An 18,333-nucleotide genomic window follows, 5' to 3' on the forward strand; every position below is an offset into this window, starting at 1 on the left:
GAGCTTGTCATAATTGTGCGTGAAAAGTTTAAATAAAGATACAATTAACTTTGATTTTATGTAAAGCAGAGATGGGTTTCTAACACAGACAAACCTGAGTTGGAGCATTTTCTGTGATCCTGGCCTCCAGCATGTTTAGCTCCTCATCAGTGTTTGCAGCTCTCCCCAGAGCCTCCTCCACCCTGTGAGTGATCCCTTCCATCCTCACTCTCACCTGGCTCACCCTCTGCTCGCTCTTCCTCACCAGCTGGGCAGTCTCCAACGCGTTGTTGACCATCGCCTCCATCCTCCTCAGGGTTGCCAGAAGCCTGTCTGTGGTGTCCTGCTCTGAAGCTGCTCCGTCTGTGATACTAACAGGATCTGTGACCACTGAAGCATCCTTCTGATCTCTCAGCTCTTTCGCCGCAGTTCTGTCTTCTTCTTTTCTCTCTGTATTGCTTCCTTTGTCAGTATGAAGAACTCTATTGGTGTTTTTTTGCTCGGTGTGCTCCTGTGACGATCTTAGTGATGCTTGCAGGTGGCAGACCTGCTCCCTCATATCAGTGATCGTCTGCTCTGCTTCCCTGAGCTTTGCTTGCATCTCAGAGAGCTCCTGAATTGACTTAATGTCTTTACTTCGGACCTTAGCCCCCTCTACGCTGAGGGCTTTCCACCACTTCGCCACAGCCACCTTCTTGGCCTCCTTGATGGGAATCTGGCTCCCACTCTGACTTTCCTTTTGTTCCCTATCCCAGGCTCTCTGCTGATCCTCCACCTTCTCCCCTTTATCCTCCCACACATACTTGTACAATTCGAGCTCCTGCAGCCTGAAACCACCACCACAGCTTTATAAACATCACTGTAATGTCTATAGTTACTAAGGGGTACTAAAAGTGCACTTATCCCTGATACGGTCTTGCACACGAAAGATGGTAACTGGTATGATTATGTAATGGAGATGCCCATAAATACACTGTAAAAACCAGACACTCGTTTTATTAGCTTAGCTTCTCAGAAGAAAGACTAACATCAACCAAAACCAATCTGTTACCATAAGAGGAGAAAGGGAGGTTACAAAAAAATCACATACACATTGAGAAGCTGCTGCTTGATTCTTGCCTGTTGCTGTTGAGGAAAAGGCCTCTCCTGCATTTCCACAGGAGCACAGTCCTGTTTGTGAGAGAAGACGAGTGAGATTTCTTAATATGTACATTACTGCTATAATGAACATCATCCTCACCCTCTCGAGATGTTTATTGTGAAGAAGGTGAGCTATTTCTGCACTCATGATCCTTTGGATGATGCTTTGAATATCGTCGTGCGTGTGGGATGGGAGACTTATATCATCTAAAACTCTGTGATGTTCCTGCAAATGAAGGAAGCATGAACTACATGAAATGAGCGGTGCTGTTAAAAGATAATCTGCAGGCAACAAGCATTACTGACCTGCTGCATATCCTTCATCTCACTCTGCAGAGAGCGATGGTTTGGAGGCTCACGACTGTAAAGTCCCTGAGGGCTGATACAGTGTCTTTCATACCTGTCAGAATTCAGCAGAAAAAAAATCACTCATTCATAAACCATGTGTTTTGTTAAGATAATTTATAAATTTTTCAATTCACATTCACAGTGCCTGAAAAAGTAAGCCAGTGTATAAGTGCCAAAAATTGCAGTTGCACAAAATGGCCAGTTGAGGATGGCTGCAAAAGGGAATCAGTTTACATAGACATACAGCTCACATAGAAAGTGGCATGTGCTTAGAGCAAGGGTGTCAAACTTATTTTTCATGGCGAGCCACATGCAGCCCACTTTGGCCCTAAGGGGGCCGAACCATCAAATCTCCTTTTCTTTCAGCGTGAAGAAGTCACATATTTAACTGTTTCTACATGATAAAGAAAAAACTGCTGTGACAAAGAAAGGAATCCGTCAGCACAACTCTGGACTTTATAGAATTACACAAAAGTTTCTGTAGCTCATTGCCCAGACTGTCCAGTTTCATTGGCTTTGTTTTGTTTTGTTATAGAAAGAAATTTCTGTAGTAGAAAGTAAAAAAAACAAAACAATGAAACTGTAATTGTTTATTGATTAATTACTTTGTGTAGTATAAATGACCATAAGATAGGTTGTTATCAATAAAGATGTAAAAGTAATAAAAGTAAAGATAAAAGTCCTTAATTTATGCTTGTTCTTGTTTTTGGTGTGCAGCAGATCAAACAAGTTAAGAATTAGAAATGACTTCAATCGCACATTTAGGCCTCTGAGACTCATTGAGACACTCTGAGGCATGGTTTTGTGGTAGCATTTTTTTATTCAGTAATTTCAAAAACCTTATTTTTGTGCAATTACCACTATACTGGGGAGAACACACATGAGGTTTAAGGCCCGGACAAGTTAGAAACCTTTTGTCCTCCACGATGGAAAATGGCTGAAAATAAAAACTGGGATCACTTAAGGCCAGTTCCAAATTTTATAGATTCTGCACTTTCCAACATAGTTGAAATCCAGCCAGATGCTGCTCATTTTACATTTCCCCTCTTTCGTTTTCGTTCCTTCACTTTTTTCTGACATGCTAGCAGTAAAATACGGTGTTGTGCCAAAAAGTGATTTCCGGTATTTGCCAAAAAATTATTGATGGAATTTAAGCTGTTTTGGCTTGTTGACCTAAAATCTGTCAAAGCTTCTCTTGTGGAGAACATCTAGTAATTTAGAGCCAAAAAGAACATTCCTATCGCGAAGCAGCTGCTGCAATCAGTTTTTGGCAAAGTGACTTTTATTATTGGGGTAAAAAGTGTCGTTGAAATTAAAAATGTGTTTTTCTAAGGAGATCTAACCAAGAGGGCAGCAGAAATTGTAAAAATAACATCACAGTTTTATAAACTTACTTGAAGTGACGAAAAAGGACAGAACCGATGATTATATGGGTACAATTACATCATAAAGATACTTCCAAAACAAGTAATTTCTTTATTTTATATATAACCTCTTCATAAATCCTTTTTATTACAGTCTATTTACTAATATAAGTAAATACATTAGATTTAAAAAAACAAACAAAAACATAGAAAATCACTTTTTGGAAGACGATCAGTTTTTGGCACAACACTGGCTCCCCCTGTCTCCCTGTGTACATGGCCTATACCATCACGCTTCCTGTCATCAGAACGTCTGCCCCCCTTCCTTCTGTCACATAATGGTATGACCCCAGTCGCTCTTTGCATGTGATTGGTCGCATCTTGTGCCCATCAAAATAAAGCTACTCACTCGCTTGGTTAATTCCATTAAGGATTAAAGTTATGCATTATTTATGCTAGCACATCAGCTTACTAGTGGGCTAACTGATGTGGGATTTTGTGCCTTTAGGTTATTAAGGTAATTGTCTGACAAATAAGTTTCATGTACAGCTAATTTTACTAACAGCCTGTCCAGGAAGTCTGCATTCTCTCCCCGGTTTTGGGGAGTAAAATTCTAGCATTTTTATTTTTACTTTTGCCCAATTAGGAGCTACTTGTGTCTGTGGATGCAGTAACGCCAAAATTGATGGTTCAAAGTGAGAGCTATGCTGGTAGCTACCATAGTGATAGTGATACCATAGTGATAACTACCATAGTGATAAGCTATGCTGGCTATATCCATCTTTTATTTCCAGACATGGATATTACTCGTGTTAGAGAGTCGAGATTTCCCAGTCTCTGTTGCTCTGATTTTCATCCTCCCTTTTTAAAGCTACAGTGCAAATCATAACACAGTTTGCCACTCAGTTTAATAGCGTAGTATTGTGCTAAACTTGATTCTCCTATAATTCTCAGAATCATATGAATCTCAAAAGGAGCCCTTTTGAGAAGTGAAAGCAACAGTCAGCACCATGTTACATTTATAAGCAATTAATTAAAAATACCTCTGAAGAACTTGGTTTGAATGTTCGTGTAACCTCATCAGCTCGGATTGCAGACCCTACAACACCGGAATAGAGGAACATTTTTCTAGTAACATCTGATTAGCATTCAATATGATGTCATGGCATTTAAAGTATCGAATATTCTCCCTTCAACTCTAAGCTCCACAATATCAAACATACCTCTATCATTCTGTGATTCTCCACATGAGCGTTCTTCATCTTTTCCATAAGAATGTCTTTCTAGACAGTTAAGGTTAAAAATTTTTTTTAAATGTGACAATTTCAACTTTCATTGTTAGGAATTTTTTTTACTTACCTTTGATATTTCTCTGTCTCTCAGTGTCAACATAATCAGAGTTTCCTCAACTCCAGCCTGTGAACATACAGGCTTTTACTAACAACACAAACTCATTACAGTGTAGAAACAATTACACTCATCTCTTCTTACCCTCAATTCAGTGTTGACCTTCCTCAATTTGTTGAGGCTTTCTTCGGAGCATGTTTTCTCAAAGATGAGTTTTTCATTCTGTGTGGAAATGAAAAATGCTCGTTTATGTAAACATCAGCTTTATTTTATATAATGGAATTATATTGGGCATATTTTTAAGATGTACATTACCTTGTCTTCAAGCCTTCGAATATCACTCTGAAGACATTCAACCTCATTGCTCTGAAGATCAAAAAAAGAGACTTAAATGTAAATAGTTGCCATATAAAATAAGCCGAACGCAGCAGAAAGTTTCACTGTGGGACTGCTGAGAGTTTGACATACCAGTTTGGAGCAGCTATTCTGGGTCCGACTGGCTTTCTCCCGGGCCTCTTTAAATGCTTGACGTGTCTCCTCCAGTTCTTCTGTCAGAGATCTAACTCTCACTGCTGACCTCTGAGCACTTCACATGACAAACAAACCAAGACAAGCAAATTACAAGGTAATTACATGACTGACTACATGAAAAAAGATACTGACAAGAACAAACCAAACAATTAATAAATTAATAAATGTGTGTCTATGAGAAGATTGCTTAAGGAAAAGTCTGAAGGGCCTATTTGTGCCATTTGGAGTAAGTAACTGATGCTTATTATGTTGTTGATGTTTTTTAAGAAATGGGCTTGTTATATATGTATGGTGGGTGGAATGATTGTGAAGCATGCATTTTTTATAGCTTTAAAATTTTAAAAAAGAATTGGGTTTTGGATTTTTTTAAATGTTATGTTGAGTTTTCTCTAATCCACACAGGATCAAAAGAATATATATATATATGTATATATAAATCACCAAGGTCGGTTTACTTCTCATTAGTGATCACGATTGACTACAACTGGTAGTTTCTCTTTATCAGCATAAAAGGGGTTTGTTTTACAGCACCAGCATGGTGGTGGTAGCGTCATGCTCTGGGGCTGTTTTGCTACCACTGGTACCGGTAGTGGAAAATGGATGAAATGATGAAGAAGGCTAGCTACCTATTCTTCAACTTCACCTCAAATCAACAGCTACAAGGTTGAAACTTGGACAGAGTTCAGTGTTCAAACAGGACAGTGATCCCAAACAGACATCAATACTTCTTTTGGAATGGATAAAACATTAAGCTTCTGGTCTTCCCAAAGCGATGACCGTAAACCTATTGAAAATGTATGACTGCACTCCAAAATGGGGCCTCGAAATCAATCAGTTCTGCCAAGAAGAAGTCAAATCTCCATCCAGAATTTTATCAGAAGCTTGTTGACGGTACCAAACGAGTCTGGCAAGTCATCTTCACTTCATCCCTTCCACCAATCTAAATTAACTCTACCAATTCTGCTAAGAAGCATAATCAAATATCCTGCCAGAAGCTTGTTGATGCTTACTGAAGGATTCAATTGAGGTGAAACTTGCTAAGGGATGCTTAAACAAATATTAATGGTGGTGTATGTACATGTATTTAGAGCCTTTATATATTATTTTGCCCCTGTGTGGATTTGAGAAAGTCTAAATGAAGGTCTTGCTTCTTTGGTCATTAAAGATGAATGCTGTACAATCATTCCACCCTGGAAAAAAAAGTACAGAGAAATCACTAAAAGCCCAAAATTAATAACATTTGTGCCCACAATGAGTTCATGTGAACTTCTACCCATAGCTGGTTTTCAGAGTTTATCTTATTTGTTTAAATATGCTTTTGAATATGTAGTCACTTCACAAAGGTGTGTCTGTTAGGCCTTATTCATATGAATAAGTTCACATAAACTAGTTTCACAGTAGTTTGATACAAGTTAATCTGAGCAATCTGAACACTGATCATGTTCAGAGTTAAGATATATTTGTTAAAATATACGTGTTGTCCAAACCCGAGTTTACCTACATGAAATATGTGCAGTCTATAATGATTGGTATTGGTATTTCTGCTCATTTTTCAGTCATTAGATGTTTATTACACTTTTAGTGATCAGTTTCTCATTTTTGAAGTGCAAATAAATGATATGATATAGTTGAATAATAAAACTTGAATAATAAAACAATCTGCTTTTGCTGGAAGTTATTACAGTAGTGTAATCTTACATGCTTGAAATGCAGTTAACTGTGGGAGAAATTAGTTTATTCTTCACCTGACCAGCTTTGCTCGCAGCTCAGTGATGTCCAGAGTGAGCTGCAGGTTTGTGTCTTCACATTGAGCAACAGTCCTCAGCAGACTACTGTTCTGCTCACTAAGTTTGCGGTTGGCATGCTTCAGTTCAGCCACTGTACATGACAGGTCTTTTCCATCGCTGAAGCCAAAGAAATGGTTACTAATGTGTGAAATCAAACTGATTAGGGAGGCAAACAGAAGCAATGGTTAAACTAGAATTAAATATCCAACCAGAAACACAGCTGGCCTTCTGCTGACGTCTCTTCACTTTGACAAAATGACAAACCCAGCCCTGAAAGGAAATCAGGAGTAATGAATTGTTTCATATTTAATAAACTGAGTCTCAAAACTCCGAATAAAACCTGGAAACACACCATTTGCATTTACAGGCTCTTCAGATGTGTTTGGCCGAGGTACATGGCTGCTGTCCTCATCAGTACTGTAACACAGGAAAACTGAGTGATATCACAGCTGATTAAAAAAAAAATTTTATTGATAGAAAAGTAGGGAAAAAAATAAATTTAACTGCATATGGCCTGCTGTGTTTGTAAAAAAGATCAAATGTGATAGACATTGTGGTAGACCATCTTCATCCCTTCATCTTTAAATTATTCTTCCCCTTGTTTTAGATGATTACCTTCAAAGGTAATTATTTAAAGTGGAGCTAACTTAAAAAAAGTCAAAATAAAAATATACTGTTGGGAACTTTAATCTGTAGTAACAATATATTTAATTGGATATGAAGCTTTAGATGTAATGCCAAGGTTGCATAACATCTCTAATAAGATCCCTTGTGTAGAGTTTAAGTCTCACCTGTCCTCGCTGCACTGGGTGATCCACGTCCTCATGGTGGAGTGAAACGTCTCTCTGCTCACATGTGGGTCCTGACAGTCAGGGTCAAGCAGCCGTTGCAGGGCAGCCAATCGGTCCTGCCCTGGGCTCTGAGCAGTCATGGTGTGCAGATACTCGAAAATGGTAGAGGCTAACACTTCCCCTGAAGGCAAGAGGGGAAAAGGAGGAAATGAAAAAGACGTCACACCATTACTGCACCGTTTTTTTGTCTAAATGAAATTCAGTCCATCTGTGTACCTGATTTGCTGCTATTACACGTATCATACACGATGTCAAGGAGTTCATGTTCAGATAATCCGCTTGTGTCTTTGCTGTCCTCAAACACATCGTTCATCCCACAGCCAGATGTCTCCCACACTTTACATGTGTTAGAAAATGTTAGAAAAAGAAATGAATATGCTGTATACTTGTTTGATACTAATACTGGATAAACTGAAACACTCACCATTATTGTCGTCAGACATTGTGTTTGTTTCTCCTGAAGCCACAGAGAGCAACTATGCTGGACAGTCATGTCCCTGCATGACCTGAAATTTAAATAAACAAATGCATTTTTAACTTTGTGCATTGTGTCTGGAGGCTAAAACTAACAGACTAATATCATAAAATTGAACAGAAATTGGAATTACGTATTATCTTTGATGCAAATTGGATCATAGATGGTTTTTAGAAACTAAATCTAGCCAGTCTTCATAAAAAATGAGTTAAAAAATGCAGGTTTTCAGACAGTACAGTTGTGTTAAAGAACTGTCACGTGAACCAAATTTCCACCTCTGAAGATTTCTGCAGGGAAGACAATTCATATGGTTTACAGTTAGATTGGAAGACATATGTTTTTGGTCTTATCTCATATAGCCTTTAAACATTTATTTTTAAACAGAAACAAGTCAGAAAAAAATCTTACTTTTCAGTCCGGAAAGGTTTTCTGTAAAGAAAATCATTCAGTAAGAAGCATCACCTTATTGTTTGTCTTCTACTCTTTAATTCTGAAATACTGTGAAGTCTTCAAGGTGCTTCTTTGGTTTTCAGGACTCACATCAAAACCAGCTGACATCCCCTCAGCCTCCCTCCACACCCTCCTCCCACTGCTTGCCAAAATGCAGCTCTGGAGAGGTTTGTGACAATGATGCACACAGTAAATTTAAATTCACACGTTTAACACATCAAATGCACAGTCTCCCCTTTGAATTCAGCAAATGTAGGAAGTAACTACCTTCCAGTGTGAGTGTGTGTGGCAGTTTATTCCCAATAAAATACTATTGTTTTATTGTATTGTAAGCGATGGCTCTCCCATTGTTAACTAAATTCGTCTTTTTTTTGTGGCAGTTTCTCTTTGAGTTATAGTAATGACTGTATTTTTTTCTACAGTCATTGAGTCATAGTGTTTATGGTTTCTGCCCGGACATAATTTCAGTTGCGCCATCCGTGTGTTTCGGAAGCATGAATTAGCTACTAGCAGACAACGGGTGGAAGAAATTGTATTTTTATTTTTACAATTTTTTTTTTAGATAAATCTAGCTTCGGGTCGTTTTGGTTATTCTTTCAAGATGTCTCGAGGCTCTATCGAGATCCCTTTACGGGACACAGATGAGGTAAATCTTTCCGTGAACCTGTTTTCACTAAGAGGATCTAGCTGTGCTGTTAGCCGCTTAAGCTAACTGCGGATAGCCTGAGCTGATGTTGTGTACCTGCTTACAGAGTGGCATTGTAACGAAAGCCTGGTGTATTTGTTTGCAATCTGGAGTTTAAACATAGTGACATTTTAATGCTTGTCAGCTGTTCCAACTCCTTAAATATGCGTTCGGCGCCTGTGCAAAGCTTACTTATCGCGATGTTTTGTCGTCGCCGTTCTCAGTGATGCAGTAAACATTAAATTCTACTGAGGTGTTTTCTATTTCATTTAAGAGCCTGATAAGCGTTGTGGTATTTCAACACATCACCGAATTTGTGACAGATGTGTTGTAGTTGCAGGCAGTCGGTTGCATTAGTGTTTAGGCTACGTTAGGAGTGGACCAAGTATTAGAAACATATGCCAGTAATAGTCAGTATAACCAACACATTTATTGAACCTTGTAAGCATTTGCAGCAGCAAAGTTTTTCTATTAAACTGTGTAGGTCAAGTGAAATCTACCTAAGAAACTGACGTTGAAGAATTAAATGCAAAATGTTTTTTTTGTTAAACATATTTTGTTAAAATAGAAAATATGCAAGAGAGAAGATGGAAACCATTTTTTAAAGTAAAAATATAAGTACACACTTAATGTAAAATTAAAATCAAATATTCCAAAATTAAAGCAACACTATGTACAGTACAGAGTTATAAAGTCTGATGGCCACAGGTAGGCATGGTTATCAATCTCTGGGTTCTGTGCATAGAGGATGGCACTGACCAGCACAGACTCATAAAAAAATTGGGAGCATCATCCCATAAGTATTAAAGTTCATTCATTAGACAGTAAATACAAGTTTGATTCTCCTTGTAGAGGACTTCTGTGTTTTAATCAGTGTAAACACCGAGGTATTTGAAATCCCCCATCGTCTCCACACAGACCCCATGGATGGAAATGGGGGTTGCTGGAGTTCTTGGCCTATTCATGCCCACAACCCGTTCCTTAGTCTTTGCTACATTAGGATGCAGGTGGTTTTCTTGCAGTGCGTAACAAAGTTTCCAGTTTCTAATTCATAACACTCTGAATTGATACATGTGTCAGGATTTACACTACTATTACAATAAAATAATATAATGCACATATAATCTGCATAGATATGTTTTTCCACTGGCAACACCATGCATGCTGAGATACTTACTGTAATAACATACATACATATCTGTGTTTTCCAGGTCATCGAGCTCGACTTCGACCAACTTCCTGAAGGAGATGAGGTCATCAGTATCTTGAAGCAGGAGCACACGCAGCTGCACATTTGGATTGCTCTGGCGGTGAGTCGATACATCGGCCCTAGACTTCATGGTTGTTGTTCTACAAATAATGATTAAGCTCTTTTTTCAGTTTATCCCAAACGTCAGTGTGACAGCTCGAAGTATTTTGTTTTCTCAACCCAAAATACAAAGATGTGACAGAGAAGCAAAATCGCACATTTGAGAACCAGAAAATTTCAATAAGTGAATTTTAAACAGTAAATTTCTTGTCAATCAGGTAGTTCTTAGATTCAGATTAATTACTGCATCAACTGATGTGTGTATAAATGTTAATTTGATGAAACGTGTACAAACAATGTGAAATTCCAATCGAGTGTGACAGTTTTCCTTCTATTTCTTCTTAAGTTGGAGTACTACAAACAGGGCAAAACAGAAGACTTTGTAAAGCTTTTAGAGGCAGCACGTATTGATGGAAACCTCGACTACAGAGACCACGAAAAAGACCAGATGACCTGTCTGGACACACTGGCAGCTTACTATGTCCAGCAAGCACGTAAAGAGAAAAACAAAGATGCCAAGAAAGAGCTCATCACACAGGCTACGCTCCTGTATACTATGGCAGACAAGATCATCATGTATGATCAGGTAGGAAAAAAAGTAGCATAGCAGGTGATAAATGAGGTTATGTTTCTTGCATTTCAAGTAAATTGAACATACTGTTGTCTCGATCAGAACCATTTGTTGGGAAGAGCCTGTTTCTGCCTGCTGGAAGGAGACAAGATGGACCAGGCCGATGCTCAGTTCCACTTTGTCCTCAACCAGTCCACTAATAACATCCCTGCTTTGCTTGGTAACTTGAATATGAAACAGCGTAGGACTGAAATGCACTACACTGATTGACTGAAGTAATAACAATGTTGTTGTTAAACAGGTAAGGCTTGCATCTCCTTCAATAAAAAGGATTACAGAGGAGCATTGGCATACTACAAAAAGGCTCTGCGTACAAACCCCGGCTGCCCAGGTAAACCAATAACATGTTATGTCTTTAAACAGTCCCCGCATGCCTGTATTTAATTTATTATTGTTGTTGTCATGATCATCAATATTATGATGAAAATATTATTGTTGCAGCAGCAACAAGAGCCAGCATGTTCATGTTTTATGTGGCAAAGATATGTAGGTAATGAGCCACTTCATTGTTAACTTACAAATACAATTTATGAACAGAAGATCCTTGATTTTAAAAACACAGGACCGCAGATAATATGTTTGCCCTTCACTCATATTGGTTCTAAAACGAATGTTCCCAACTTGTTCTTTGTCTTGTTTTTGTGTAGCTGAGGTGAGGCTGGGGATGGGCCACTGTTTCGTCAAGCTCAACAAACTGGAGAAGGCTCGTTTGGCTTTCGGTCGAGCCCTGGAGCTTAATTCAAAGTGTGTGGGAGCGCTCGTTGGTTTGGCTGTTTTAGAGCTCAACAACAAAGAGGCAGACTCCATCAAGAACGGAGTGCAGCTCCTTTCGCGGGCCTACACCATCGACCCCAGCAACCCCATGGTGCTCAACCACCTCGCCAACCACTTCTTCTTCAAAAAGGTAATCACGGCTGTGTTGTTGAAATGCGGTGAAAATATAAGTTTTAGCCTTTCGCTGTTATTAACTGTTCTTCGTGCCTATGTGCTTTCTGCTTCCTCTCAGGACTACAGTAAAGTGCAGCATCTCGCTCTGCACGCTTTCCACAACACCGAAGTTGAGGCCATGCAGGCTGAGAGCTGCTATCAGTTAGCTCGCTCGTTTCACGTGCAGGTACGATCCCAACCAGCCGCGTGCAAGCTTGTTATTGTTTACTGAGATCGCCATTCATATCTGTGCTTTCTTCTTCCACAGGAGGACTACGACCAGGCGTTTCAGTATTATTACCAAGCCACTCAGTTTGCCTCGTCCACCTTTGTGCTGCCGTTCTTCGGCCTGGGGCAGATGTATGTATATCGAAGAGACAAAGAAAATGCAGCGCAGTGCTTTGAAAAGGTTTTAAAGGCTTACCCCAACAACTATGAGACTATGAAAATCCTTGGGTCTCTCTATGCAACATCTGACGATCAGGAAAAAAGAGACATTGCAAAAGTGTGTATTCTCATGTCACTTATCTCATAGCTTGGAAAATTGTGCCAGACATATTTTGATAAATATGCTTAATGGTTACTGGATATATTCCACTGTTTTTGTTTCATAGGGGCACTTGAAGAAAGTAACAGAGCAGTACCCAGATGATGTGGAGGCGTGGATTGAGCTGGCACAAATTCTGGAGCAGACAGACATCCAAGGAGCGCTGTCCGCTTACGGCACAGCTACGCGCATCCTGCAGGAGAAGGTGCAGGCCGACGTTCCCCCCGAGATTCTCAACAACCTGGGGGCTCTGCACTTCAGACTGGGCAACCTAGGGGAAGCCAAGGTAGCTAATAATATACCATAAATGCAGTTTAACCTGAGAGCTCCTGAACTAAGTATAGCTTCATTTAGTTGGGAATTTATTCAGTTAATATGGAACTGCAGAATATTACTGGATGCCTGTGGTATTTACTGATCATCGAGTGTACATAACTCTGTATAAATAGTAGAGCTAATTCAAGATGGGGTCATGTCTTGTTCCCACCAGAAATATTTTCTAGCTTCTCTGGAGCGAGCCAAAGCCGAAGGAGAGCATGACGAGCATTACTACAATGCCATTTCTGTCACCACCTCCTACAATCTGGCCCGTCTGTACGAGGCTATGTGTGAATTCCACGAAGCCGAGAAACTCTACAAAAACATCCTCAGAGAACATCCCAACTATGTGGATTGTAAGCATGCATCGATAAAACATGAGCCTATGAAAAAAAAAACAAACAACAAGTTTCCACTCTGTGATTGTTTATTTTGGCCTGCAGGTTATTTGCGTCTTGGAGCGATGGCTCGGGACAAAGGAAACTTCTATGAAGCCTCCGACTGGTTCAAAGAAGCTCTTCAGATTAATCAGGTACAGCCTGGTGTTAAATGTCATCGATAGACAAAGTCTGCTGCAAAAACTCTTTTTTTTTTCTTTTTCCATTAAGTGATATTTGTTCTGCAGGATCACCCGGATGCCTGGTCCCTGATAGGAAATCTTCACCTGGCCAAACAGGAGTGGGGTCCAGGTCAAAAGAAGTTTGAACGTATTCTCAAGCAGCCGTCCACGCAGAACGACACCTACTCCATGCTGGCTCTGGGTAACGTGTGGTTACAGACGCTGCACCAGCCCACCAGAGACCGTGAAAAGGTACGTGGAAACCTGCTGTCGGGACACCGATTTAATATTTAACTGTGTGAGAGAGCTTAAAGAACACTTGTAAAACAGCATAGCAGTTCACTGAATGCTATTGCTAAATAAACACAGGCAGCTGGTTAGCATAGTTGTTACAAAGTTCAGCTATGTGCAGGCACTTGAGTAAAACATGTGCTCGCTGGTGATAAATGTCTCGGCAGGAAAAGAGACACCAAGATCGAGCCCTGGCAATCTACAAGCAAGTCCTGCGAAATGATGCCAAGAACCTCTATGCCGCCAATGGCATCGGTCAGCCACTCTTCAGTCTCTCTTATCTTTTTTATCTGTTCTGCTGTGTGTGTTTTGCATTAAGTATATGCATATATTTTTATGTCTAGGTGCTGTCCTTGCCCACAAGGGCTACTTCAGAGAGGCGCGAGATGTTTTCGCGCAGGTGAGGGAGGCCACAGCCGAAATCAGTGATGTGTGGCTAAATCTGGCTCACATCTACGTGGAGCAGAAGCAGTACATCAGCGCCGTGCAGATGGTAAACGCCTCACTTGTGTTAAACTGTTACAGTTTTTGTCTTTCCTTTGCTTTTTCCATTTAAGTTTTTCTCTCTCTGTCTGACAGTACGAGAACTGCCTGAAGAAGTTTTACAAATATCAGAACACAGAGGTGCTGCTTTACCTCGCACGTGCGCTCTTCAAATGTGGCAAACTGCAAGAGTGCAAACAGATGCTCCTGAAGGTAAAATGAAATCAGAGGCTTATGCTTCATTCTGCAGTGTGGGGGGAAGTGTAACTCTGTCTTTCTGATGTTCCTACATCAAGGCCCGTCACGTGGCGCCCAATGACACAGTGCTGATGTTTAATGTGGCCCTGGTGCTTCAGAGACTGGCCACCCTTGTGCTTAAAGATGAGAAGAGCAACTTGAAGGCTGTGCTCAGTGCTGTCAAAGAGCTGGAACTGGCTCACAGGTAATGATTTGATTTATGTTCCCACCCCCCTGTCTCTTCCTCTGGCCGTCCTTTACTAATCCTGCAGTGTCATCTCCCTCACAGGTACTTCAGCTACCTCAGCAAGGCTGGAGACAAGATGAGGTTTGACCTCGCTCTCGCTGCTTCTGAGGCCAGGTCAGTCTGAGTTGTTTCACAGTTCAAAATATTCCTTATTTAGTTTATACTGATCCTGGGTCAGTGCAACCTTTTAGTTCATCCACAGATTGTTTTAGCTTCTTTCTGAACCCCAGTCTTCTGATTGGCTGCCCCTCATAAAACAGCAGGTTTGTGGGGTTGTGGTGTGGATCTGGTTCCCACTGACATCATACAGACCCAAGAGTAGAAAGACCAGTTTGAAATGGAGTGTGATGATTTGGCAGTACTTCTATCAGTCTTTAATTTAATGAGCTTTTTTTTTGGGGGGGGTGCTGTGTTTGGTGTCTTTTGTAACATAATTTGGAATATTGGTGTGTTTTGGGAATGCAGGCAGTGCTCTGACTTGCTGAGTCAAGCTCAGTACCATGTAGCTAGAGCCAGAAAGCAGGACGAGGAGGAGAAAGAGCTTCGAGCCAAACAAGAGCAGGAGAGAGACCTGCTGCGCCAACAGCTGATAAAGGAACAGGTACCTTTTTTTTTTTTTTTTAAGTAATCACCATGATGCGTTTCATTTTGCCCATAATGTCTGACTGTGATTCATTTTTTAAATAAACTAATCAGTCATCTGTTGGGTTGTCTCAATAACTAACTTTCTTTAGGAGGAAAAGAGGAACAGAGAAGTGGAGGAGCAGAAGAAGCTTTTGGAGCAGAGAGCTTTGTATGTGGAAAAGACCAAGAACCTGCTGACCTTTGCAGAGGGATCAAAGGAAATGGCCAAAGAAAAGAAGAAGGGCAGCAGTGGTGGAGGAGGACGTGTGAGTGTTAATACGGCTAAACCCAGCAGCGAGCTCTAAACTGCACTTAATGCATTGTGGTTAACACTTTTTCTTTTGTTTTTCTCTCCAAGCGTAAGAAAGGAGGCGACATGGACGATTTTGTTAATGACGAGTCTGACGAGGACCTGCCGTTGAAGAAGAAGAAGAAGAGAAAGGCCAGTAGCAGCGAACAGGAGGAGGATGAGAAGGGAGAGAGGAAGAAGAAGAAGAGGAGGTAAGTGTTCTGCAGTGAATGCAAAATGTTGTTTAGTCTGACTGCAGAGCACAACATTTAGATTCTGGGATTCAATTTTGTGTTGCAGACCTGCTAAAGGAGGAGAAGATGACAGCGATGAGGAAGGAACATCACGACCCAAGAAGCAGCGTAAACCCAAAGAAGGACGCAAGAAGATCGAGAAGGTCCGCTTTAGTCATTATTTGCTGTTTTTCTCTGTCTCAATTAGTTTTCAGAATTTACAAAATCAGTTTTCAGCTCCAGTTTCTCTTATAATTGTAACATCTTTCTCATTTCAGTCTCAGCCTGAGCGTCTGCCTCCGTCTCTTAAAGGAAAGATCAAATCTAAGGCTATCATTTCGTCTTCTGAGTCCTCCTCAGATGAGGATGGACTGAAAATAGCAGAAGACAGGTAAAAGCTTAATGTGAGATTTTTACAGTATTACGAAGCCTTGAAAACATTATTTGACACAAACCTCATGGCGCTCTTTCTCCCATCCAGACATCAAAGAGACAGTGGTTCAGGATCTGACGATGAAGTCGGCCACAGGAAGCGCATTGCATCTGACAGCGACTCCGACGGCGGCCGTAACCGCTCCGGTAGTGAGGCAGGCAGCGCTCGGCGCTCCGCCGGCTCTGACGACGACGAATCTGGCAGCGACCGTCCAGTGAAGAAGAGAAGGGTGCAGAGGCAGTCTGACTCTGAACAGTCGGACAATGAGAGCAAGAGGAGTCGGTCGGGATCAGATGATGAATCTAGGGCTGGATCACCCGCTCCGGCATCGGACCGAGGATCTGAAGCGGGATCGGACAACGAGGGCTCCCCACGCCGCTCTGACAATGGCTCCGAGCAGGAGGCCTCCAACAACGAAGATGATGACAGTGATTAACTCTTCACATCACCCAGACTCGTGTAACGCTGAGAAAACTCTTAAACATCTGCATTTTTGTTTGAAATAAAAGCAGAATTTCTGTCCGTATGAGAATTTTTTTTGCGCATAGCGTTTTGGTCACATCTTACTGGGAATTTCTTTTCTTGATGTTTTGTTAAAATTTGCTAAAATGTGTAAAGAAAAAAAAAGTTAAATAAAAAAACCCCAAAAAATTTGTTGCTTATTTTGTACAGATGTTTATTTGCCTTTGAAAAGTACCGGTAAGGTGTGCAGGGGCTGTAAACCACAGTAGAGCATTAAAAAAGGTGTCCTATACTTGTGCTCGACAGCAGGGGCATCGTGATGTGATCAAACACCTGCTGAGTTAAATCAGGTCGACACATCACTGTAATTGTTGACTGCTATGCCTGGTTACGCTGATGTTCAATAAGACTACTATTCATTCATACTAACAATGGGTTCATACCACATCTTTTCATCTCTATTTCCTCCACAGTCATAATTTGTCATGCAAGTACAGGTATATTTATATTTATGTTTTACATTTTTGGTAAGGTGGTGTTGATAAAATACTGAGAGAAACACTTGATTTAACATTGTTTTTACTTGTGTATGAAGACAAATCACTAAAACTATAGACAAACATGTAGCAAGTACGTAAAAGTCATAAAAATTCAACCTGCAGTAAGCACCATCTGCTTTGTTAGGTACAGCCGTTCAACTCACACAACTATCCAATCAGCCAATCACGTGGCAGGAAGCTCGTTTAGGCTTGTAGATGTAGTCAAGACAACCCACTGAAGTTCAAATTGAGCATGAAAATGGAGAACAAAAGTGATTTAAGTGACTTTGAATGTAACATGGTTGTTGGTGTCAGTATTTCAGAAACTGACGGGATTTTCTCACTCAACCATCTCGAGGGTTTAAAGAGAATGCCCCCCCCCCCAAAAAAAGGACACATGCAATGAATGAGTGATGGTTCTCTGCTTTGTTGATATCTGAGATCAGGATTTTTTTGAGGCAGCTGTGATTCAAAGTACCTGTTACAAGCAAAGTAAACATAAAGTCATCACTGAAAACACAACATGTCATGTCTTAATGGCCACAGCAGTACAAGACAACAGTGGGTGCCACTCTTGAACAGGAAACTGAGGCTAAAATTCCCACAAGCTCACCAAAATTACACAATAAAAGGTTGGAAAAATATTGCCTGCTGTGATTAGTCTCCACTTCAGCTACATTGCTACATGATGGGGTCAGAATTTGGTGTAAACATAAAAGCATGGATACATCCTGTCTTGTATCAATGGTTAAGGCTTCTGAGGGTGTGTGATAGTTTGTTTGGGCCCCTTAGTACCAACTAAACACTGTTTAAACACCACAGCCTTTGTATGGTGGCTGACCATGTCCATTCCTGTAGGACCACATTGTACCCACATACCTGCTTCTAGCAGGATAATGTGTCATATCACAAACCTCAAATCCTTTTAAACATGACAATGAATCCACTTTATTCAAATGGCCTCAACAAGCACCAGATCTCAGACCAATGGGGCACATTTGAGATGTGGTAGGAGATTCATATCACATATGCAGCATCTGTGTGATGCTATCATGTCAACATGGATCAGAATCTGAAGCATGTTTTCAGCAGCTTGTTCAATCTATGCTATAATTTTAATAAACTGAAGGTGTAGGTTTCTAAATCAAGGACACTGCCTCTCACCTACCTACTCCATGATGTGCTGGTCAGTCAAAGGCACATGTTCAGTAAGACAGATTACCCAAATGCACCACTGAATAACACAG

The 18,333-nt window shown here is 40.6% G+C and overlaps 3 protein-coding genes across 4 annotated transcripts in view; 1 reads left to right on the forward strand and 2 right to left on the reverse strand.

Moving 5' to 3' along the window:
- Positions 1-761, reverse strand: part of mrvi1 (murine retrovirus integration site 1 homolog) — a 29,673-nt gene extending 28,912 nt beyond the window's left edge. For both annotated transcript variants that reach the window (XM_080298291.1, XM_026167830.2), the window contains exon 1: positions 95-761. In XM_080298291.1, the coding sequence (XP_080154417.1) occupies positions 95-580 (486 nt within the window). In that variant the 5' untranslated portion in view covers positions 581-761. The remainder of the gene's footprint in view (positions 1-94) is intronic.
- Positions 762-948: 187 nt separating this feature from the next.
- On the reverse strand, positions 949-4,673 carry LOC145425278 (uncharacterized). Its single transcript, XM_080298292.1, has 7 exons — positions 4,494-4,673; positions 4,191-4,400; positions 4,055-4,114; positions 3,875-3,930; positions 1,426-1,519; positions 1,220-1,345; positions 949-1,149 (listed from the first exon to the last, which is right to left on the reverse strand). The coding sequence occupies exons 2-7, from the start codon at positions 4,221-4,223 to the stop codon at positions 1,051-1,053; spliced, it is 468 nt and encodes a 155-aa protein (XP_080154418.1). The 5' UTR covers positions 4,224-4,400; positions 4,494-4,673; the 3' UTR covers positions 949-1,050.
- Positions 4,674-8,734: 4,061 nt separating this feature from the next.
- Positions 8,735-16,607, forward strand: ctr9 (CTR9 component of Paf1/RNA polymerase II complex). The gene is made up of 23 exons (XM_026167842.2): positions 8,735-8,918; positions 10,169-10,267; positions 10,613-10,852; positions 10,940-11,057; positions 11,139-11,228; positions 11,545-11,801; positions 11,904-12,011; positions 12,093-12,329; positions 12,439-12,657; positions 12,862-13,045; positions 13,133-13,221; positions 13,315-13,500; positions 13,707-13,794; positions 13,884-14,032; positions 14,119-14,235; positions 14,319-14,464; positions 14,549-14,620; positions 14,972-15,107; positions 15,241-15,396; positions 15,489-15,631; positions 15,720-15,816; positions 15,931-16,043; positions 16,134-16,607. The coding sequence occupies exons 1-23, from the start codon at positions 8,874-8,876 to the stop codon at positions 16,519-16,521; spliced, it is 3,477 nt and encodes a 1,158-aa protein (XP_026023627.2). The 5' UTR covers positions 8,735-8,873; the 3' UTR covers positions 16,522-16,607.
- The last annotated feature ends 1,726 nt before the right edge of the window (positions 16,608-18,333 follow it).

Source organism: Astatotilapia calliptera, chromosome 1, assembly GCF_964374335.1.
Source record: "Astatotilapia calliptera chromosome 1, fAstCal68.1, whole genome shotgun sequence".
NCBI lineage: Eukaryota > Metazoa > Chordata > Actinopteri > Cichliformes > Cichlidae > Astatotilapia > Astatotilapia calliptera.